A 25,187-nucleotide genomic window follows, 5' to 3' on the forward strand; every position below is an offset into this window, starting at 1 on the left:
GGGTTTAATTGGTTTCCAGCCCCTATTTCCTTTATTTCCTATGGGATAAAGATCTGAGGTCTAAGCGCTCCAAGCTGTAGGAAGGGTGGGGGCAGCTGCAATACCGGCAGTTTCGGGGGGGGGCCTCCTTTCCTCAGTGTTTCGTCTTCTTCCCTTTAAGCAGCTACACAAACTTTCTCCTTCGCGGCGACGGCGGCAGCGGCTTTCCTTCGAGCAGCAGCAGCGCCGGGAACGTCACATGAGAAAGGGAAGCCGCTGACGTTCCCGGCGCTGCTGCTGCTCGAAGGAAAGCCGCCGCCACCGTCAGGAAGGAGAAAGTTGGTGTAGCTGCTTAAAGGGAAGACAAACCACTGAGGAAAGGAGCCCCCCCCCTGAAACTGCCGGTATTGCAGTCGCCCCCACCCTTCCTACACCTTTCCGCTCCAAGCTGTAGGAAGGGTGGGGGCATCTGCAATACCAGCAGCTTCGGGGGCCTCCTTTCCTCAGTGGTTCGTCTTCTTCCCTTTAAGCAGCTACACCAACTTTCTCCTTCTCGGCGACGGCGGCTTTCCTTCAAGCAGCAGCAGCGCCAGGAACGTCACATGAGAAAGGGAAGCCGCTGACGTTCCCGGCGCTGCTGCTGCTTGAAGGAAAGCCGCCGCCACCGTCGGGAAGGAGAAAGTTGGTGTAGCTGCTTAGAGGGAACAAGAGGAACCATTGAGGAAAGAAGCCCCCCCGAAACTGCCGGTATTGCAGCCGCCCCCACCCTTCCTACAGCTTGGAGCGCTTAGACTAGAGACATGGGAGGCTGTTTAGTGGGCGGCCAGGATGGGCGTGTCGGATTCCGACTCCCATTCCATCTCACCCCGTCCCCTCAGATCTTGTAGCATTTCGGATAATAAACAAAATTTTCTGTGGCTGTTCAGTATCCGAATTTTTGTTCAGATACCGAAGCAATTTTTGCCGAAAATTTTGTTCGGTATCCGAAATGTACAAGAACCAAAGCATTCGAGTACCGAGGTACCACTGTACTAAATAAAGTGGAAAAAATATGGGTTAGACAGCAACAACACCAGATATAGTGCTCAATGGCTCTGTTTTAGGTCCAATACTACAGTGTTCCCTCGATTTTCGCGGGTTCGAACTTCGCGAAAAGTCTATACCACGGTTTTTCAAAAAGATTAATTAAAAAATACTTTGCGGGTTTTTTCCCTATACTACGGTTTTTCCCGCCCGATGACGTCATATGTCATCGCCAAACATTCGTCTGCCTTGAATAAATATTTTTTAAAATAAACTTTAATAAATAAACACGGTGAGTAATAATCTAAATGGTTGCTAAGGGAATGGGAAATTGCAATTTAGGGGTTTAAAGTGTTAAGGGAAGGTTTGTGATACTGTTCATAGCCAAAAATAGTGTATTTACTTCTGCATCTCTACTTCGCGGAAATTCGACTTTCACGGGCGGTCTCAGAACGCATCCCCCGCAAAAATTGAGGGAACACTGTATTCAACATCTTCATCAATGACTTAGATCAGGGATCCCCAAACTGGGCAACTTTAAGCCTAGTGGACTTCAATTCCCAGAATTCTCCAGCCAGCTTAGCTTGTTGGAGAATTCTGGGAATTGAAGTCCACAAGTCTTAAAGTTGCCAAATTTGAAGACCTCTGACTTAGATGATGGGATAGATGGGAAACTCATCACATTTGCAAATGACACCAAACTGGCAGGAATAGCCAACACTCCAGAAGATATTCTATTTTATTCTACCTTACTCATGCTATGGTTATCAGATCAAAATATAGTATATGTTCCTACCTAACAATCCGGTATCTATGGTATTACTACAACAAACATATGGAATCCAAATAGTTATGTCCGTTTGAAATTGCTAGCACAAACGTCCGTTGATATTAAAGGCAGCTCTGGGGCAGAGAGATATATCATTCGATCAATAACAGTGCATTAATAATACCCTTCCTATGTATTTTCTTGTCACAGTTCTTAAGACAAATCAGATAAGGAGCTGACGTTGAGAGGCTGTGACTTGCCAGTGGCAAATTAATCACATCACACCAGAGTTAGATCAGGATTAGTGGCTTCCAAATTCACCTCCTCAGATTTAAATCACTCTAACCTTTCTTTTTTGCACAGGATTATAAAAAAAATAACCCCCCCCAAAAAATCCACGCATCTCTTCAAGAACAGTCACAATAAAATAATATGCCGTGGGTAATTATAATTGAAGTTTGCAATTGTATAGAAAATGAGATTCAGCATTTAACTACAGAGATAAGGGACGGTTAGGTCCCACAGACTTGGTCTTCTCCGGGTACTGTCGACTAAACAATGTCGTCTGGCGGGAGCCAGGGGAAGAGCCTTCTCTGTGGCGGCTCCAACCCTCTGGAATCAACTCCCCCCAGAGATTAGGACTGCCCCCACTCTCCTTAAAACCCACCTCTGTCATCAGGCTTGGGGGAACTGAGACATCCCCCCTTGCCTATGTAACTTTGTGCATGATATGACTGTGTGTATGTATTTTATCTATTGGGGTTTTTTTGGGGGGGGGGGGTTAGACTTTGTAATGTAAAACTGTTATTTTATATTTTAATTATTAGATTTGTTACCATGTATTGTTTTTATCACTGTTGTGAGCCGCCCCGAGTCTACGGAGAGGGGCGGCATACAAATCTAATAAATAATAATAATAATAACAACAACAACAACAACTTTGCAGGTCTATTTTAGTTCAACTCCTGCTAAGCGCTGGACCTCTACTGCAGAAGGACTACTATGGCGTACTGTACAGACTATAAAACAGTACTTGGCCGTGGTCAAAGGAATAAAATCAGATTGATCTGGTAATATTATTTTGAGATAAAACAAATCAGAACGACCGGGATATTTAGTAAACAATGGGAACTGTTGGCAAACACTTGCATAGACAGGGTAATAGAGAACAACATGTCCCATCAATTCATTATTCTGCCACTACATGGACATGGTCTCTGTTTGAAAGTGAGTGTTTGGCAAATGCTGGCTGAGGAATTCTGGGAGTTGAAGTCCAGATATCTTCAAGTTGCCAAGGTTGGGAAACACTGATCTATCACAATGGAAAAATTCAGCAGATCAGTTATTGCTGATCTGCTGGTTCCTTTAATGAGTACGTTAAAATAGGTTGGTCCATTATTGAAAATCAAAATACAGGAAGTAAAATAATTTTTCTAGTTGGATATCTTTTAGCCATTTACTCAACAACCGATTTAAAGGATTAATTGCTACTCATAACAGTAATTTCAAATAAAGCAGGGGTTGAGTCAAAACAGCGAAGTAAATCAAGTAATTCAGATCTGATTTGATATTTCATAAATGTAGTTCCTGGAATTCACCAAGAGAAATGGCCAATGTAATGAGCTAATTATAAGAATAAGCACAACCAATGCTTATTTTGCATTGAAATTCTGACTAAATAACCCTTGCTCATAGGAACCTCATAGGCAAAAGATTAGATGAGATTGATTAGCAGTAAACTAGAAAAAAAAAGATAGAAAACATTTCGTCTACGGAGAAATGTACGCATTGGGTGTTTTCACCCAAACATTAGGAAGAAATATTATTTTTTATTCTATTTTTCCCCCGCTCTGTGTTTTCCGTCTGGCTTCAATTTGTTGCTAATTAATGTCTTACTATACTTGCAAGATGCAATGATAGCCAGTAATGAATGACCAAAAGGGATCTTAATAAATTCATGGGGAAGAAGCGAAAGACTGATAGTCATTCTAGGTTCAATGGCAGATGTCAGTCATCCGAATTGTCAGAGGTTGAACCAAGTATAAAGATGAAGAGGTGCCTTCTGCTTGGGATCTTCTGGGTGATCCTCGTTGAAGGCCTCCTCTGATAGTTTTACATATGTTTAGATATTTTAAATTATTCTGATTACTCTGCCTTCCCTGAGGTTGGACTTTGAACTTTCCTCAATCCTTTCACAGTGTAGATCCGTGATTATTATTATTATTATTATTATTATTATTATTTAGATTTGTATGCCCCCCCTCTCCGAAGACTCGGGGTGGCTCACAACAGTAATAAAAACAATATAGTAGTGGAACAAATCTAATATGAAAAAACATATAAAGCCCTATCATTATTTTAAAAAAACCAAACAGCACATTCATACCAAACATAAAACAAAGTATAAAAAAGCCTGGGGGAAAGGTGTCTCAACTCCCCCATGCCTGGCGGTATAAGTGAGTCTTGAGTAGTTTACGAAAGACAAAGAGGGTGGGGGCAGTTCTAATCTCCAGGGGGAGTTGGTTCCAGAGGGCCGGGACCGCCACAGAGAAGGCTCTTCCCCTGGGGCCCGCCAAACGACATTGTTTAGTCGACGGGACCCGGAGAAAGCCAATTCTGTGGGACCTTATTGGCCGCTGGGATTCGTGCGGTAGCAGGCGGTTCCGGAGGTACTCTGGTCCAATGCCATGTAGGGCTTTAAAGGTCATGACCAACACTTTGAATTGTGACCGGAAACCAATTGGCAGCCAATGCATGATGGTAAAACTTTGGCATGTGTGCCACAAGTAGTACACTGAGCCCTCTCTGCAGGCACATGAGCCGTTCACTCGTTCAGCTCCATGGCGTATCCGGAAGTGCCCCCCACCGGCCAGCTGATTTCCGGGTCAGACAACCTCATGCCTTCTCCTCACCTTCTGCAGCCCGTTCCTTCCCAGATTTCTGGAGATTCCACCCCAGTGCTGTTGGGGGACACAAGGATCCCCCCACTCCCAGCTCTGTTTGGGGATGGGAGGCTTCCCCACCAGCTTCGTTTGGGGAAAGAGGCTATTTCCCCCTCCCAGAAAAACCATCTAGGCAGCACAAGAGACACCCCCACCCCCTTTGGTTGTTGCAGAATTTAAGAACAGCAAAGGAGCATTTTACACTCCCCACCCCAACTTCTGCATCTCTGCCTACATTAAATTCCCTCCCATCCATCCCTGCTTTTCATCAAATCATCCTACTAAGCTTCTTGACTTGCCTGCTAAAGTCCCCCACGGCTGCTAAGGAACACAAAACTCACCCCACCGCTTCAGATTCCTAGCAATGTTCTTCCCCGTGCCTTTATTCACATATAAATCGTGCTCTTCACAAGGCGGAAAATGGGAATAAACCTAGTTGCTGCATGTAAAAAGGGAGGAAACCCACACTGGCTCTCCTGTTTCCCCCAAAATAAGACATCAACTGATCATAAGCCCAATCGGGCTTTTGAGTGCATGGCAATAAGGCCAAGGGCTTATTTCAGGGTTCAAAAAAATATAAAACAGGGTCTTATTTTGGGGAAAACTCTTTCTTTCTTTCTTTCTTTCTTTCTTTCTTTCTTTCTCTCTCTCTCTCTCTCTCTCTCTCTCTCTTTCTTTGTAGGTCACCCTGAGTTCTCGGAGAGTGGCAGCATACAAATCTAATAAATTATTATTATTATTATCATCATCTATCTAATCTAATATGTCTGTCTATTCTTTCTTTCTTTCTTTCTTTCTTTCTTTCTTTCTCTCTCTCTTTCTTTCTATGCCGCCCTGAGTTCTCAGAGAGTGGCGGCATACAAATCTAATAAATTATCATCATCATCATCATCATCATCTATCTAATCTAATATGTCTGTCTATCATCTGTATGTTTGTCTATCTCTATATCTATCTATTTAGCTATCTATTACTGTATCTATCTTTCTAACTTACTGTCTGTCTGTCTGTCTGTCTGTCTGTCTGTCTGTCTATCTATCTATCTATCTATCTATCTATCTATCTATCTATCTATCTATCAGTGCTTGGCCTTATTGATCATCTTAAATTATGATTATAATCACTATTTGTCACTTGTTCCTTTGTATGTACACTGAGAGCACTGGAGACAATTCCTTGTGTGCCCAATTACACTTAGCCAATATAGAATTCTATTCTATTCTAAAGCTCATATAGCCACCTATGTTGTGCAAGCAGTACTAATCAAACATGCATGTCATTTTCTTTATGAACATGATTGCCAGTTGCTTTGTGTTTGATCCTGAAAAGCTACATTCATTATGCATGGAGGCATTAATATAAATGAAGCTAAGATTTGCCAAATTCAGATCACTGATTAAAAAAAAACATGTACCTAATTCTACCCTTCCACAAACTAGGGGCTTTTACATAATTTATACTCCAATATTGCAATTAGCCTACCATGTGTCGGGATGACAAAAGTCCAGGGAAGGCCTTTACATTGTTTCATGCTGAGCCATAATCTATTTATTGAAGAAGAAGAAGAAATCTCCAAACCAGTTAGATTCATATAAACATACACTAACCAAACCCTCATCAATAAGTATAGTAGTTCCGCTTTGTGCAATACACAAATTCACATTTTCTCCAAAGCCTTTCTACAGCTTCACTTTGAATTACACTACAGCAGTTAAACAATTTTCTTACTTTACGCCGATGGTTTCCAATTTTAAAGTTACATTCACTAGCCTTTTTTTCTATCAGTGAAGCTTATTTTAAGAATTTTTAAGAATTAACTTTAAGAATTAAAGCTTTATTAATAATGATAATTATAATAATGATAATGATAATGATAATAATAATAATAATAATAATAATAATAATAATAATAATAATAATAATAATAAAAAAAAAATAGATTTGTGTGCCGCCCCTCTCCGTAGACTCGGGGCGGCTCACAGCAATGATAAAAACAATATACAATGACAAATCTAATAGAATCTAAAATAACAATAATACATTTAAAAAGTCTAAAAAACAAGAAACCCCAATATACAAAAACATACATACAGTCATATCATACACAAAAAACTACATAGGCAGGGGGAGATGTTTCAGTTCCCACACTTGACGACAGAGGTGGGTTTTAAGGAGTTTACGAAAGGCAAGGAGGGTGGGGGCAATTCTAATCTCTGAAGGGAGCTGATTCCAGAGGGTCGGAGCCGCTACAGAGAAGGCTCTTCCCCTGGGTCCCGCCAAACAACATTGTTTAGTTGACGGGACCCGGAGGAGACCAACTCTGTGGGACCTAACCGGTCGCTGGGATTTGTGCGGCAGAAGGCACTCTCGTAGATACCCTGGTCCGGTGCCATGAAGTAGCTCTATTACTATCTGTAGTAGTACTGGAAATGTTTTTATCCATTCCATATACAGTGATCCCTCGATTTTCACGATCTCGATCTTCGCGAAATGCTACACCACGGTTTTTCAAAAAATAATAAATTAAAAATACGTCCGCGTTTTTTTTGCTATACCGCGGTTTTTCCCACCTGATGATGTCACTCTCTTCCTTCCTTTCTCATCTTTCTTTCTCTCTCTCTTTCTATATCTTGCTTCTTCCTCTCTCACACTCTCTTCCTCCCTCTCTCATCTCTTTCTTTTCTTCTCTCTCTTTCTCTATCTCTCCCCCTCTTGCTCTCGAGCGGCGGGCGGGCGGGCGAGCGGCGGGCAGGCAGCAGCGAGGAGCCGAAGATCGGGGTTTCCCCTTTGCGTGGGCGGCAGGGAAGACCCAGGGAAGGTTTCTTCGGCTGCCCAGCAGCTGATCTGCTCGGCAGCGCGGCAGCAGCAAGGAGCCGAAGATCGGGGTTTCCCCTTTGCGTGGGCGGCAGGGAAGACCCAGGGAAGGTTTCTTCGGCCGCCCAGCAGCTGATCTGCTCGGCAGCGCTGCTGCAGGAGGACCCGTGTCTGAAAGCCGGTGAGAGGGGTGGATCGGGCGGGCGGGCGAGCGGCGAGCGGGCGGTAGTGGCGAGGGCGCCGGACGCGCTGGGGGGGGGGCGGGGGCAGCCGACATTCAAAGCAATCTTTGTCGGCTTCCGCACTTTCATCGCTCCCCGGCTCCACCATCTGCGCATGCGCAGCCATGGAAAAAAGGGCGCGCATGCGCAGATGGTGTTTTTACTTCCGCACCACTATACTGCGGAAAATCGATTATCGCGAGAGGTCTTGGAACGTAACCCTCGCGATAATCGAGGGATCACTGTAGTTCTTTTCTTCCAAGATTGCCTTTGTCCATAATTTTTACATAAAATATTTAGACAACATCCTAGCTCCAACAGTGACAGAGTCTTAGTATTCTATTAGAATTATCAGTCTACCTGCCCTACAGCAAATAGAGTCTGGATATTGAGTAAACCCACATCAAAGTTACTAAATAGTATTTCTTAGGTTTTGTAAATACTGTTTTATGGACTCCTAACACCAATTTATCGGTAAAATACCAAAAGGAAAAGAGAAAAAAAGACATTACATATAGGTTTCTTCATGGAGAATTTCTAATCCTCCCTTCTTAAAGGTTACAGTTAGGATTAAGGTTAAACAGACTACTGGGCCCTTTTTTAAAAAAGTTCTTTGCCTTTTGCAATTTTCTTCTTCCGTACACTATACAGTGGTACCTCTACTTACGAACTTAATTCGTTCCGTGACCAGGTTCTTAAGTAGAAAAGTTTTTAAGAAGAAGCAGTTTTTCCCATAGGAATCAATGTAAAAGCAAATAATGTGTGCGATTGGGGAAACCACAGGGAGGGTGAGGCCCTGTTTCCTCCCAGGAGATTCCAAGAGAGGCCCCATGGAGGCTTTCCCCCACCTTTTCCGGCCCCGTTTCCTCCCAGGAGATTCCTAGAGAGTATACTAGTAATATTTTATTTACGAAAGTTGTCTTTTAAGTTTAGTTAATTATTATTGCACTCTATGTTAGACGTATAGATATAAACTGTAACATGTTTTTATCAACTAGAAAACAAGCCAATTGAGTTTATGATACACACACATAATACATTTCCTATTATTTGGGCTGAGAAACATCCTAAATCCCTCAAATTTATGGGAGTCTAAATAATCAAGTCTGCCCCAGGTCAAATATCTTTTAAAGAGAAGATTTTTTAAAAGCAGTTTCTTATATGCTGTCAGATTTTGCAACCACGAAAAGCTTGCTGTTACTTTTTAAAATTCCTGGCACTCTGAATTGGAAAATTCTTGTTGAATTTTGGCCAGTAGATTCAGCATTTTCATATCAAAAGAAAAGAAGCACTTTTAGAAAACATAAACCAAGTACTGTATTTCAACAGCAGGATCAATAAGCCATCACAATATTTTCGTTGAAATCCCTTTGAAAGAGACGTTCTGTCATCATTCTGAAAATATTTTTGTGCCCTCGAACCTCTTTCCGTGGCTAGAATTCACAGTTCTGACTATTTGAATTTACTGCCACAGATATACAAAAAACAGGTATCTGAACTTCGAAGAACCACAGTGGGTATGACTCATTGGGATTTCTTCTAAGATACTATGGACAAATTCCAAAAATCTCTATTCCAGGCTCTGTATATTAATTTATTATAGGCAATTTCCAAAGACTTCTTGTTGAGGACAGTAGGATTGTAATTGAGCTAGATATTATCTTGGCAACTGTATATTCCTAAATCAGCATTTGCAGGCTAACATATGCCAACAAGGAGAACAAGAGAAACATAGAAGACTGACGGCAGAAAAAGACCTCATGGTCCATCTAGTCTGCCCTTATACTATTTCCTGTATTTTATCTTACAATGGATATATGTTTATCCCAGGCATATTTAAATTCAGTTACTGTGGATTTACCAACCACGTCTGCTGGAAGTTTGTTCCAAGGATCTACTACTCTTTCAGTAAAATAATATTTTCTCATGTTGCTTTTGATCTTTCCCCCAACTAACTTCAGATTGTGTCCCCTTGTTCTTGTGTTCACTTTCCTATTAAAAACACTTCCCTCCTGAAGCTTATTTAACCCTTTCACATATTTAAATGTTTCGATCATGTCCCCCCTTTTCCTTCTGTCCTCCAGACTATACAGATTGAGTTCATGAAGTCTTTCCTGATACGTTTTATGCTTAAGACCTTCCACCATTCTTGTAGCCCATCTTTGGACCCGTTCAATTTTGTCAATATCTTTTTGTAGGTGAGGTCTCCAGAACTAGTACGAGTCTGCAGAGAGGGGCGGCATACAAATCAAATCAAATCAAATCAAATCAAATCAAATCAAAAAATAAATAAATAAACTGAACACAGTATTCCAGATGGGGTCTCACCAGCGCTCTATATAAGGGGATCACAATCTCCCTCTTCCTGCTTGTTATACCTCTAGCTATGCAGCCAAGCATCCTACTTGCTTTTCCTACCGCCCGACCACACTGCTCACCCATTTTGAGACTGTCAGAAATCACTACCCCTTGGAAAGCAATTGGAAAGCAAGAAGATTTGGCTTTATCCTTGCAGATTCCTGGGTATTCCACTATTTCTCTTTTTTTGGGGACGGACGGACCCGAATACCTAGTTTTAACCATTGGCCTAAGACAGAAAACACAGCAGTGCAGAAATCACAGCACTGAACCATAAAATATTTTCTCCCAACACGCCGAGTTTCTCCAATGAGACTTTCCCTCTTGCCACATTAGTTCCACTGTGATGGAAATTAATAAGCCAGTGAGTAGCCCAGGGACATGTGGCTTTTACACCTCAGCAGAGATCAGAACTGAAATCTTTCTGATCTACCATTCTCTAAACCAAACCATTCACAGGGAAAATCTATCTAGGCGGTCACTAAGAACCGACAAGAACTTGAAGGCAGATAATCCATCAAACCAAACCATTCTCCAAAAACTTAGAAACTGCACCAAAGCTTCGCTGCAATATAGCAGTTGGGGTCTACCTTGAAAACGTCCAAAGATACTTCACCAGAAGAGCCCCCTTCACCCCTCCACTCGAAACAGAATGCCCTACGAAAGCAGACTATCAATCCTAGGTCTAGAAAGCTTAGAACTACGTCTCCTGAAACACGATCTAAGTATTGCCCACAAGATCATATGCTGCAACGTTCTACCTGTGAATGACTACTTCAGCTTCAACCGCAACAACACAAGAGCACGCAACAGGTTCAAACTTAATATTAACTGCTCCAAACTTGACTGTAAAAAATATGACTTCAGCAACCGAGTGGTCGAAGCGTGGAACTCATTACCTGACTCAGTAGTGTCAAGCCCTAACCCCCAACATTTTCCCTTAGACTCTCCACGATTGACCTCTCCAGGTTCCTTAGAGGTCAGTAAGGGGCGTGCATAAGTGCACCAGTGTGCCTTCCGTCCCCAGTCCAATTGTCTCTCCTTATCTCATTTATCTTTTCTTCCTTTCAAATATGTTCACCTATACTTTTATATCTTTTCTTCTATTCTTTTCTTTACTTATATTATTACATATCTTTCTCTTCAATGTGTATTATGTATTGGACAAAATAAATAAATAAATAAATAAAAATAAATACTGTGTTTCCCCGAAAATAAGACAGGGTCTTATTTTCTTTTGACCCCCGAAATATAACCATGGCCATTTTTTAAAAAAAAAATATTTAAAACGAAACAGACATATAAAAACACACAAACATAAAAGAAAAATACACAGAGAAACATAGAAGATTGACGGCAGAAAAAGACCTCAGGGTTCATCTAATCTGCCCTTATACTATTTTCTTTATTTTATCTTAGGATGGATATATGTTTATCCCAGGCATGTTTAAATTCAGTTACTGTGGATTGACCAACCACGTCTGCTGGAATTTTGTTCCAAGCATCTACTACTCTTTCAGTAAAATAATATTTTCTCACGTTACTTCTAATCTTTCCCCCAACTAACCTTAGATTGTGCCCCCTTGTTCTTGTGTTCACTTTCCTATTAAAAAGGAAACAACATATTTGGGGTGGTTTACATCCTGATTTTCGTCAGAAGCACATACGGAGTTGTATATGTTTTTACATCAAATAAACATTTTGGTCTATGTTTACTGTAAACTCTGTACATTTTATGAATGAAAAAAGAAAAGAAAAATTTTAGAGAAGGAGAACTTGAATGAGAATAGAAAAAGGAGGAAAAAAAGACTTCAAAAAAGCGAGAAAATCTAGTTTTCAATTTTGAAAAAAAGAGATAAACATTGATTATTAATCTTTTAAACTATGCATTCTATTTCACTTATTTGATTGTTTCTTTGTTTAAACCAATTATAGACCTTGGCCATATTATCAGGGGGTTGTCTTATTATTCTGGGGGTGCAGGACTTTATCTAGACTTTATCTTCATTCTGTTATGGGATACTCATAGGAAGTTTGCATATGCCACAATTTTCTAAATTATGAAAAACAAACATTGTCTTTGCTTTCCTAGCATCTTGAATGTGCCTAGTACAATCACCAGCCTCCTGACTTAGTCATAAACAATGGGTAAGAACACTTGCCGATTATTCAAAATAATAATAGAGGGAAGTTTGAAGTAGCTGACTGATAGAACCTACAATAAATCAGCAATTTATAAGCCACATTATATTACACAGCATTCCAGATACAGTATATACAAACCTCTTGCATTATATCCAGCACAAGGAAGGTTAACTGAAAGTCCTTCAAATTAGTACAGTGGTACCTCTACCTAAGAAGGCCTCTACATACGAACTTTTCTAGATAAGAACCGGGTGTTCAAGATTTTTTTGCCTCTTCTCAAGAACCATGTTCCACTTACAAACCCGAGCCTCCGAAATTGTAACCGGAAAAGGCCGGGAGAATCCTCCGTGGAACCTCTCTAGGAATCTCCTGGGAGGAAACAGGGCCAGAAAAGGTGAGGAGAAGCCTCCGTGGGGCCTCTCTAGGAATCTCCTGGGAGGAAACAGGGTCGGAAAAGGTGGGGAGAAGCCTCTGTGGGGCCTCTCTAGGAATCTCCTGGGAGGAAACAGGGTCGGAAAAGGTGGGGAGAAGCCTCTGTGGGGCCTCTCTAGGAATCTCCTGGGAGGAAAAAGAACCAGAAAAGGTGGGGAAGAGCCTCCGTGGGGCCTCTCTAGGAATCTCCTGGGAGGAAACAGGGCCAGAAAAGGCGGGGAGAAGCCTCCGTGGGGCCTCTCTAGGAATCTCCTGGGAGGAAAAAGGGCCAGAAAGGCGGGGAGAAGCCTCTGTGGCGCCTCTCTAGGAATCTCCTGAGAGGAAACAGGGCCAGAAAAGGTGGGGAGAAGCCTCCGTGGGGCCTCTCTAGGAATCTCCTGGGAGGAAAAAGGGCCAGAAAAGGTGGGGAGAAGCCTCCGTGGGGCTTCTCTAGGAATCTCCTGGGAGGAAAAAGGGCCAGAAAAGGTGGGGAGAAGCCTCCGTGGGGCCTCTCTAGGAATCTCCTGGGAGGAAATAGGGCCAGAAAAGGCGGGGAGAAGCCTCTGTGGCGCCTCTCTAGGAATCTCCTGAGAGGAAACAGGGCCAGAAAAGGTGGGGAGAAGCCTCCGTGGGGCCTCTCTAGGAATCTCCTGGGCGGAAAAAGGGCCTCCACCCTCCCTGTGGTTTTCCCAATTGCACGCACTATTTGCTTTTTACATTGATTCCTATGGGAAAAATTGCTTCTTACAAACTTTTCTACTTAAGAACCTGGTCACGGAACAAATTAAGTTCGTAAGTAGAGGTACCACTGTAATTAGTTTCTTCTGTAATAATCAGACAGCACCTGACATGTCACTTAGCTGCCCCGAGTCTTCGGAGAGGGGCGGCATACAAATCAAATTTATTATTATTATTATTATTATTATTATTATTATTATTATTATTATTATTATTATTATTATTTTAAAAAGGGGAAACCTAAAAATGCTAATTTATGATGGTGCACTAATGTCCAGCAGCCAGATCTCTAAAACCAAATTACGCAAACACAGGAAGTGAGTGGTTAAAGTATCAAATACAAATGACCAAGTACCTTTAAAAAAAAAAAATACATCACGCTCTATCTACACTATTTTATACAGGCAATTGAAATCATTTCTAAAATCTTATCTCCTTTATATACTGTAGATTGTGTGTGAAAACAGAACTAATAAAACCATAATGTGGTATTCCATGTCTTATAAACCAACTGGTCATATAAAAAAGTCATTTTAAAATGAGGCCACTATATAGCACCTGCAGCAGAACAGAGCATAAATAAAAGACTACCAATTTCCTTGCCATAAACCAGACAAATGATACAGTTTTAAATTTCCAGTGTCCTACATTCTGTGCATACATTATTTCCCACCTGATGCCCTGTAGATGTGTTAGGACAAACTATTAAAATGTCTATGCAGCAAGCCATTTGTTGAATGAAAAAAAAATAAAGAATACTTCCCATGCATCCACAGATCGTCAAACTAGGAAGCATCTACCTAACCTGTTCTGCCGGCGTGTTTCAACCGCCCTTAATTACAGGGTAATTAGTCCAGGAAGACACACACCACACAATAAAAGGAAAACCCAAAAGTTTTTATAAACAGAAAAACAGAAACAGCTCCCTTTTTAAATGTCAAAGGGATTTTCTGGCACACACAAGGCACAGGTGAAATGCAATCCAATTGCTCACCCAATAACTGGGAAATTGAGTCCAATTCTAAAGTCCAGAGAGTCCACACACAATCTTGAACAGCACAAAAACCACAATCTTGACAAAACAATGAATCAGATAAACTGCCATGAGGCTAAAACACCAGGCTGAACTTTTATCTGTAGCATTAATTACAGCAGCCCCACCCAACCACAGGTGGCCTCATTTTCTCTTGTAATACTCCTTCAGTTGTTGTCTCCTGTGCATCACTCTACGCATGCGTGGATGTGTCATTAATTCTTGTTCAGTATCCAGGGATGATACAGATGATTGATCTCCTCCTGGGCTGTCTGCCAAACTCCCCTCTTCCCTGTCACTCATGCTTCCTTGGTCATAGGAGGCTTTGTCAGCTGGAATTTGCACTGCCCCCACCCTCCTCGCCTTCCATAAAAGTTTAAAGACCTATCTGTGCCGCCAGGTTTCAGGCCATTAGACCCTAGCCCCCTGGCCAACGAGTGTAGTATGTCTTGCTGTTTCAATGGGAATGAATGATTTTAAATGTTATTAGAGTTTTTAAGTTTTTTAGCTAGATTAATTGGATTTTTTAGATATGTATATTGTATATTGTTTTGATATGTTGTGAGCCGCCCCGAGTCCTCGGAGGGGGGCGGCATACAAATCCAATAAATAAGTAAAATAAATACCAGCTACGGAGTCTAGGACTTCATATCTGAAGCTTTAACATCTTTTATACAAGGGGTCTCCAACCATGGCAACTTTAAGACTTGTGGACTCCAACTCCCAGAATTCATCACTGGTTGGAGAATTCCAGGAGTTGAAGTCCACAAGTCTTAAAAATTGCCAAGGTTGGAGACCTCTGAACTGGAAGACTGTCGCCGGTGCACATTCAAAACCGATTAACTAATTCATTCTCATGCTTAAATCCTACTCTTTTACAAGGAGACACACACAGAACTGACTTTATTTTACCAGTAAATCCTCTGAAGTAGGTTAAGGCTTAGACTTATTGATTGGCATCATTCCCTATCTCATCACTTAAAGTGTCCTCCTACAGTTGTCCCAGATTTTCAGACCTCTAAGTGTAGCAAGCCTGCAAGGGCACATTTAAATTCAATCTGGGTATACAGGAGTGAGCATCCCAGGCTACTGTAGCAGATTTCAGAATAAAAACAATGATAGTTACAAGCTGAGATCCAATTGCTTCGTCATTTAAATCAGTGTTGCAACTTGAAGATATCTGGATTTCAACTCCCAGAATTCCCCAGCCAGCATCCACTGGCTGGGGAATTCTGGGAGTTGAAGTCCAGATATCTTCAAGTTGCCAAGGTTGGGAAACACTGATTTAAAGGAGGCAGGTGTTAATAGGGAAAGAATTATATTATTAGTTATTCAGTTCTTAAGAACTACAGTTTAGTCCCCATGATATGCTGCTAGGACTCTCTTTTGACCAGATTTTAGTTATAAATATATTTTAATTATATTTTTTTTTCCTGGAAGGTTTCCTGGTTTCTATAGATGCTCATGTTACTCTGGATTATATTCTACAATTTGGAAATTAAGACGATAGAGAGTAATTTTATAATTATCAAAAATTATTAAAAATGATACACAATTAGAAAGACACACTCTATTAATTATGCAACATTTTGATGGAATTTATATCATTAGACACCTATATAGAGCTATATAGAGAAACGTTTCTTAAAGTGATTTAAATAATAATTTAATTTTGTGTACTTAAACATATGCATGTATATCTAGTAACATTAGTTTAGGCTGATATGGAGGGGAAACGTTTTTAATGGATGTTTATTCCTTCCTTTGTTTTTCTCTTTGTATACAAAACAAAAAATAAACCTCACAGTTAAAAAAGAAATACAATAGCTTTGTCAATTTCCATTGCAGCTGAGTATACTCATCTGATCAAGTGCTTTCTGCACTCATGTTAGAATTATATTACAATCTTATGAGAGGGGCGGCATACAAATCTAATAAACTATAACTATAACTATATTCAACTTTACAAGTCTGATCTGTTCCTCATTTTTTCCCCTGCTACATACAGATAACATCAAAATACTGCCTTCTAGCTAATATTTGGAATGCCACATATTTTAGGGCCAAATTTATAAGAATTATATGAATGATATAATAATAATAATAATAATAATAATAATAATAATTATTATTATTATTTATTAGATTTGTATGCCGCCCCTCTCCGAAGACTCGGGGCGGCTCACAACAGTAATAAGAAACAGTGTAATAATAGGACAAATCTAATAATAAAAAACATATAAAACCCCCAACAATTAAAAACCATACAGCACATACATACCAAACATGAAATATAAAAAGTCTGGGGGAGATGTCTTAGTTCCCCCATGCCTGGCGATACAGGTGAGTCTTGAGTAACTTGCGAAAGACAAGGAGGGTGGGGGCCGTTCTAATCTCCAGGGGGAGTTGGTTCCAGAGGGCCGGGGCTGCCACAGAGAAGGCTCTTCCCCTGGGGCCTGCCAAACGGCATTGTTTGGTCGACGGGGCCTGGAGAAGGCCAACTCTGTGGGACCTTATCGGCCGCTGGGATTCGTGCAGTAGAAGGTGGTTCCGGAGGTATTCTGGTCCATTGCCATGTAGGCATATGTAAACAATACTGTTTAAGAGTTGCCAAGATGCTCTTTAAGGTAATTCATTGCTTTAAAAAATGATGCCAACAAAACAAATTACTGCTTATTCTCAGAAAGTAAATGCAATGGTTGGCATGAATGATGGATTCTAGGAATACTGGATGGATGTGAATGAGCAGCTTCAATAAAGATTATAAATAACACAATTAAAAGTTATAATGTTTCCAGACACCTCGGTGTAACAGACATATTGAACTAATACATGTTTAAGTATTTAATAATATAAACTATGTAAATAAAAAAATCTATGAATTATAAATATTCATTGAAATAATATATTTAATAATTTAGGAATTTTGTTTTCTTCTTCTTTTTTGAACAATCTGGAGCAAAGAATAAGGTACCTTTCCCACAAACTCCTTGTGAATTTTCAAAAGTTGATTTGGTGGCAAGTGTGGGACTGCCTAAAATCACCCAATAAATGTTTTTTTGAAGTTAATTAGTGCTTCCTGATAAATGGATCACTCCACTGTAGTGGATATATTGAAGCTCAAATCTTTGCATGTAAACCCGTCCAAAAACAATAAACATAGCAATAAGTACTCCAGCACAGTATTATCCGCTGTAATGTTATACAAATTCCATAAACTTCATATATTACTTCGCATATTACTAAGGTATAACTTGCTTAACAATGGTTAATTGAATAAACTACAACTGGCTGAGTATATAAATGCATTGCATTGAACCAAACATACTTTATACACTAAATGATTCAGTTTTTTAATTATGTTTTTAGCTATCTTTCCCTACACAATTAAAACAAATAAACAGCAAGTTCAAAGCCAGTATTTCTCCGTCTTCTTTGAGCATTAATAGCATTAAGAAAATTATTAACCTATAATAACTATTACTCTGTTGTTGTTGTTGTTACTACTACTACTACTATATATTATTTATTTATTTATTTATTTATTCAATTATTTATTTATTTATTTATTTATTTGAAACATAGAAACATAGAAGACTGACGGCAGAAAAAGACCTCATGGTCCATCTAGTCTGCCCTTATACTATTTCTGTATTTTATCTTACAATGGATATATGTTTATCCCAGGCATGTTTAAATTCAGTTACTGTGGATTTACCAACCACGTCTGCTGGAAGTTTGTTCCAAGGATCTACTACTCTTTCAGTGAAATAATATTTTCTCACGTTGCTTTTGATCTTTCCCCCAACTAACTTCAGATTGTGTCCCCTTGTTCGTGTGTTCACTTTCCTACTAAAAACACTTCCCTCCTGAACCTTATTTAACCCTTTAACATATTTAAATGTTTCGATATTTATTTATTTATTGATTGATTGATTGGATTTGTATGCCACCCCTCTCCGGAGACTATGGGCGGCTAACAGCAATAATAAAACAGCATATAATAATAATTCAATACTAAAAACAGAATGCAGAATTCTCCAAATCAGCACATATTGATGAAAAGAAATCCAAAAGAGAAACAAAACTGTTTTAATTTAAATGTTTTAATTAGAGTAATGGGAGAATGTGTGTGTGTATTTGGGTGTCTTCTGTGACTTCAGAAAATCTCAAGGCCATGGAACCAGTAATAAGTTCACATAATCAAACTGAATCATAATGTTTGTTTACCATTGGCTCAGATCATATTGCAATCCAATTATTATTATAAATTATGATTTGATTTAGCACAATGTGTAAATCCAGCCGCTGGAGACCACTTAACAAAGCATGGTAAAAGCAAATTACAGTGCAACACAATATGACAACAGCGGAATACTTTCAAAATACGATCCTGAAGACATATCCACATAAAGCTACAAAGCACACAATACAATGTTAACTGTTCCGATTGGAAATATTGTAGGATAACATAAAAAACCCGAGAACAGCTCTTACAAGATAATTTGGCACGTCTAGGAACACCTGCAACAAAATAAAATGAAATAACCAATTTGTCACACATATACATATACATATACAGTATATGTAGATTGTTCTGAGTTCGGGTTTTGCCCCGTGTAATATTTTGAGTGTCTATGCGACGTTTCGGTGAAATCACATTCACCATCATCAGGCTGTGATTTCACCGAAACGTCGCATATACATATGTCACGTTTTTTTGCTGAATTTGAAAATTAAGGGAGACTAGGATAGATCTATTTCGACCTTATTTTGGCCTCATCAGCTAGCCATACCCACTGGGACTTGAACCTGCAACCTTTGCCTTGTAAGGCAGAGTATTATCCTCTAGGCTACAGTATCCAATCCCTTCAGCTCTGCACCAGGGAAGGGTTACATATTTTTGTGTCGAACGTTTCTAGATAAGAACCGGGTGTTCAAGATTTTTTTGCCTCTTCTCAAGAACCATGTTCCACTTACAAACCCGAGCCTCCGAAATTGTAACCGGAAAAGGCCGGGAGAATCCTCCGTGGAACCTCTCTAGGAATCTCCTGGGAGGAAACAGGGCCAGAAAAGGTGAGGAGAAGCCTCCATGGGGCCTCTCTAGGAATCTCCTGGGAGGAAACAGGGCAGAAAAGGTGGGGAGAAGCCTCCGTGGGGCCTCTCTAGGAATCTCCTGGGAGGAAACAGGGCCAGAAAAGGCAGGGAGAAGCCTCTGTGGGGCTCTCTAGGAATCTCCTGGAAGGAAACAGGGCCGGAAAAAGGCGGGGAGAAGCCTCCATGGGGCCTCTCTAGGAATCCCCTGGGAGAAAACAGGCCAGAAAAGGTGGGGAGAAGCCTCCGTGGGGCCTCTCTAGGAATCTCCTGGGAGGAAACAGGGCCAGAAAAGGCAGGGAGAAGCCTCTGTGGGGCTCTCTAGGAATCTCCTGGAAGGAAACAGGGCCTCCATCCTCCCTATGGTTTCCCCAATCGCATACAATGCTTTTACATTGATTCCTATGTGAAAAATTCCTTCTTCTTACAAACATTTCTACTTAAGAACCTGGTCATGGAACGAATTAAATTTGTAAGTACAGGTACCACTGTATTTGGATATTCAATGCAAAAGAGGAAACATTTCTCCTTTTATTTTGTTTTGAGTTTGTTCTGCTAGCCTTCTGCCAGTGAAAACAGCGCCTGAGGGTAGGGCTGTGAATGCTCGCCCCTCGAGCTCAGTTTTCCCTGGCAGAGGCCTGCAGGAGGTCATCCCAGCCGAAAACAGGGCCTGGGAGGGCAACAAGGCCCTCCCGAGCTCCGTTTTCACTGGCAAAGGTACAGCAAACCAGTCCTTCATTGCTTCCAAGGCTGCCCTGCAGGCTGGATCTATACACCCGTGGGCCGGATCCAGCCCCGGGGTCTTGGGTTTGACACCCCTGCTTTAGGTACTGCTCCAAGGGCTCCAATCTTGAATGGTTTTTAATAAATGTTCAACTTCAATCTGTAAATCCCAATATTTCTGTATTTTTTCCCCACTTGTTTTTCCTGAATTCTATCATCGCCTGGAACGCAGCAACATCAGTGAACCAGAATTTCTCCTTTTATTTATTTATTTATTATTTATTTATTTATTTAATTCGACTTCTAGGCCGCCCAATCCTGAAGGACTCAGGGATTCTCCCACTGTTATATCAGGCATGTAATGAACATGATCCCTCTTTGGATCTTAAAAGTTTCATAAGGTCTTTGTGATCTGTTGACGACTACTGTATGTGAAGTCGCAGCCTTCAGTTCTTTAACTGGTGTGGCTTTCGTACACATACAAATTTCCCCCCAAAACCTAGGATGTTACACTGTATTGGCATAATATATATGTTTATGTTTATGTTTATTTAGATTTGTATGCCGCCCCTCTCCGCAGACTCCAAGCACTGTGGCCCTTTGCAATTGGCAGATGGACATTTTGCCAATGTGCCTATTTCCTAAGTGCCATCCAAGATATTTGATGGAATAAACCAATAACAACAACAACAAACATATATATAATTGTCCATTCACCAGTAACAAGCATGATATACTGCAGCAAATAAGGTATTAGATATTAAGGGAGTACATGCCATAGAAGAGCCAACTTTGCCTACCCCTGGTCTAGCAGACCTCCAAGGTCCCTTCTAACTCTCTTATTCTATTCTATTCTAATCTTTCTTCCTTTTCAAAACTCATGCATCCTATACCGCTTTTTTTTAATTGAAAAAAAAAAATCCAATTCACCAGGTATCAATAGATGATTAACTGACTTCCTAAAGGCAACCTTTGCATACAATCTCCGAACAGCTCCAAGGGACCTGCCATTCCAAGCGACTTCTGTCATAGAAACATAGAAGACTGACGGCAGAAAAAGACCTCATGGTCCATCTTGTCTGCCCTTATACTATTTCTGTATTTTATCTTACAATGGATCTATGTTTATCCCAGGCATGTTTAAATTCAGTTACTGTGGATTTACCAACCACGTCTGCTGGAAGTTTGTTCCAAGGATCTACTACTCTTTCAGTGAAATAATATTTCCTCACGTTGCTTTTGATCTTTCCCCCAACTAACTTCAGATTGTGTCCCCTTGTTCTTGTGTTCACTTTCCTATTAAAAACACTTCCCTCCTGGACCTTATTTAACCCTTTAACATATTTAAATGTTTCGATCATGTCCCCCCTTTCCCTTCTGTCCTCCAGACTATACAGATTGAGTTCGTTAAGTCTTTCCTGATACCTTTTATACTTAAGACCTTCCACCATTCTTGTAGCCCGTCTTTGGACCCATTCAATTTTGTCAATATCTTTTTGTAGGTGAGGTCTCCAGAACTGAACACAGTATTCCAAATGTGGTCTCACCAGCGCTCTATATAAGGGGATCACAATCTCCCTCTTCCTGCTTGTTATACCTCTAGCTATGCAGCCAAGAATTTCTACAGGCAGTCCTTGATTTACAACTGTTTTCCTTTAGTGATGGTTCAAAGTTACAACAGGATTGAAAAAAAAGTGACTTACATCCCCGCTCCCCATGCTCAGTTGATCAAAATTCAAACTCTTAACAACTAACTCAAATTTACGACAGCTGTGTCTCTGTGGTCACATGATCCTCTTTGGTGACCTCCTGACGAGCAAGTCGACAGGGGAAGCGAGATTTGTATCAGAACCATTTTAGGAACAGCTGCAATGATTCCCCCAACCACCCCAGCAAGAAAAGTCCTAAATGAGGCACAACTAGTTGAATCGCCTTTAGAATAGGATAGTATAGGACAGGAGAGAAGAAAATGAAGAGAAGAGGGAATGAAGAGAATAGAAGAAGGAATAGAACAGAAGAAAATAAGGAACAGAATAAGGAAGAACAGAAGGAATAGAATAAGGAAGAAGAGGAGAGAAGAGGAGGAATAGAATAAGGAAGAGAAGAAAAGGAATAGAATAGAATAACGAATAGAACAAAATAAGGAACATAAGGAAGAAGAGAAGGAATAGAATAAGGAACAGAATAAGGAAGAACAGAAGGAATAGAATAAGGAAGAAGAGGAGAGAAGAGGAGGAATAGAATAAGGAAGAGAAGAGAAGGAATATAATAGAATAACGAATAGAACAAAATAAGGAACATAAGGAAGAAGAGAAGGAATAGAATAGAATAAGGAACAGAATAAGAAAGAAGAGGAGGAGAGAGAAGAGGAATAGAATAGAATAAAGAATAGAATAAGGAAGGAGAGAAGAGGAGGAATAGAGTAGAATAAGGAATAAAGTAAATAGATTAAAGAATAGAATAGAATAAAATGAGGAACAGAATAAGGAAGAAGAGAAGGAATAGAACAGAACAGAATAGAATAAGGAAAAAGAACAAGTGTCGTTAGACAAGGAATTTGTCTCCGGTGCATAACATTAGCAACAGAAAGGTTCAATTGCAGCCATAATCCGAGGACTACTTGAATTACAGGTGCTTCTGCAAGGTAGCCTCCCATCCCCTGTGCGCCACCCCCAGAAAGCCCATGGAAAAGGGCTTCCACCAAGTGGGCAGGCCTCTGGAAAGCCCCCTCCCTCCTTCCGCCCTTCGCAAAGCCCCAGAATCTCAGCCTGCTCAAGAAAGCCTTTTAATCCGCTGGGCTGGGGGTGAGGGACACTGGGCAGGCCTGGCCTCTGCCTTGCACTTCTACATCCTTCCTTTCTTGCAGGGTGTGTGTATGTGTGTGTGAGTGTGTGGAGCAGCATCTTCCACCCCACCCGCACTCACCCACCCAAAATCCCCAGCCACTTTCTTCCCCCACACCTTCTTGGAGGGGGAAAGGATGGTTTCCCACAGGGGGGGGAGCAAGCATCCTTCCCTCCGAGGGGGAAAAAAAGGCCAGAAAGAGCTTTCCCTCCCTCCCACCCCCCACCCCCACAGCTGCAGGCTTTCAGGGCTTCTGCAGATGCCCCCCCATCCCTCCGCAGGGGAAGAGAGGAGCCCGCCCACCCCCTCCAAAGCCAGAGGCCCCCTGATTCTGCATGGCTGGATTCCAGAGCCCATCATCCCCATCGCTGCTGGAGGGGGGACGGAGGGCCAGATCCCAGAGCCCATCATCCCCCTCCCTTGTGGTGGGCCAGAGCCCATCATCCCCCTCCCTGCTGGGGGGGGGGCAGAGGGCCGAATTCCAGAGCCCATCATCCCCCTCCCTGCTGGAGGGCTGCATCCCACAGCCCATTATCCCCATCCCTGCTGGAGGGGGGGCGGAGGGCCGGATCCCACAGCTCATCATCCCCCTCCCTGCTGGTGGGCCAGAGCCCATCATCCCCATCCCTGCTGGAGGGGGGGCAGAGGGCCGAATCCCAGAGCCCATCATCCCCCTCCCTGCTGGAGGGCTGCATCCCACAGCCCATCATCCCCATGCCTGCTGGAGGGGGGGCAGAGGACCGAATCCCAGAGCCCATCATCCCCCTCCCTGCTGGAGGGCCGCATCCCACAGCCCATCATCCCTTCCCCTCACCTCCTTCCCACCCACCCCTCCCGACCCCGAGGGAAGGCCAAGCAGGCTGCCGGGGGAGGCCCCGCGGCTTCTCCTCACCTTTCACGAGGCGCTCCGTCGTGGACAGCTTGGTGCTCTGGCCGCGGCCGGACATGATCCCGCTCTCCCGGCGGCTCCGGGGACTTCCCTGCCTCCCCCGCGGGACCAACGGCGGCAGGGGCCCAGCAGGCCCGGGCGGCGGGGATGGTGACGACCGCGAAGGAGGCGCAACCACCGGGCGGGGGAAATCCTCTCACGCAGCCCGGGCGGCGACGGCGACTCTCTCCACCCGAGCCCCCCCACCCACCCGCGCCTGGCCGCTACCGCGCCTGCGCCGGCGTCGTTCCGCGCTTCTTCTTGGCCCCCCTTCCTCCCCTTCTTCCTCCTGGCTCCTCCACCCCGCTTTCTACGGCACACAAGCTGTCAAGGCCGCCGTCTCCGAGCTTCCAGGGCGCAGGCGCACTTCCCACCTTTACCCGGTTGACACGGTCTCCGCCCACTGTCACCCACCTCCCCACTTTCGTCTTGGCGCAGGCGCCCGGCGGAGGTGGCTTCAGCCCCGCCTTACGAGGCCGGCCCACGCTTTCCGATTGGTGCCCCCCTCGTCACGCCTACGCGTGCCGTGGAAAACACGAGCCCCAGGCGTCGACCGCCCCTCGCGTTCCCTTCCCCTTTGGTCACGTGCTCCATCTGCGGGCAATGGGGGTTCCCCGTCTCCTCTTTCCCCGCCGCCATTTTGATGGGGGGGCGGGCCGGGGATGAAGTGGAAGGAGGGTTGCTAGGAGACGGGCAGGTAGTGCCAGATCCGGGCCGGCTCTAAGAAGAAAGAAGGCCGCGATAAGAAGGAGCGCTTTTCCTTCGCCTTCCTCCTTCCCTTGCGGCCTCGAGGCTGCCTTGCCCTGCTCCACGGGACTGAAGCGCCTCGGGGGGGGGGGGGGGGGCGTTTTCCCGCCAGTCTGGTTCCCTCCCTACCCCCTGAGAGCATCTGCACCAAAGATAAATTCCTTGTGTGTCCAATCACACTTGGACAATAGAGAATTCTATTATATTTGCTTTCTATTCCATTTTTTCTATTCTTTTCTTGGCAAATGTATCTTTTCTTTTATGTACACTGAGAGCATCTGCATCAAAGATAAATTTCTTGCGTGTCCATTCACACTTGGTCAGTAAATAATTATATTCCATTCTGTTCTGTTCTGTTTTCTTTCTATTCTCTTTTATTCTTGGAAAATGTATCGTTTATGTACACTAAGAGCATATG

General features: G+C 42.4%; 1 protein-coding gene across 2 annotated transcripts in view; it reads right to left on the minus strand.

Moving 5' to 3' along the window:
• The window catches only part of PPP3CC (protein phosphatase 3 catalytic subunit gamma), an 83,859-nt gene extending 59,405 nt beyond the window's left edge, over positions 1-24,454 (minus strand). Inside the window, exon 1 of one of the 2 annotated variants that reach the window (XM_070765483.1) lies at positions 23,987-24,454. In XM_070765483.1, the coding sequence (XP_070621584.1) occupies positions 23,987-24,041 (55 nt within the window). In that variant the 5' untranslated portion in view covers positions 24,042-24,454. The remainder of the gene's footprint in view (positions 1-23,986) is intronic. The other variant, XM_070765482.1, reaches the window with a different exon arrangement.
• Positions 24,455-25,187: the final 733 nt, after the last annotated feature.

Source organism: Erythrolamprus reginae, chromosome 12, assembly GCF_031021105.1.
Source record: "Erythrolamprus reginae isolate rEryReg1 chromosome 12, rEryReg1.hap1, whole genome shotgun sequence".
Lineage (NCBI taxonomy): Eukaryota > Metazoa > Chordata > Lepidosauria > Squamata > Dipsadidae > Erythrolamprus > Erythrolamprus reginae.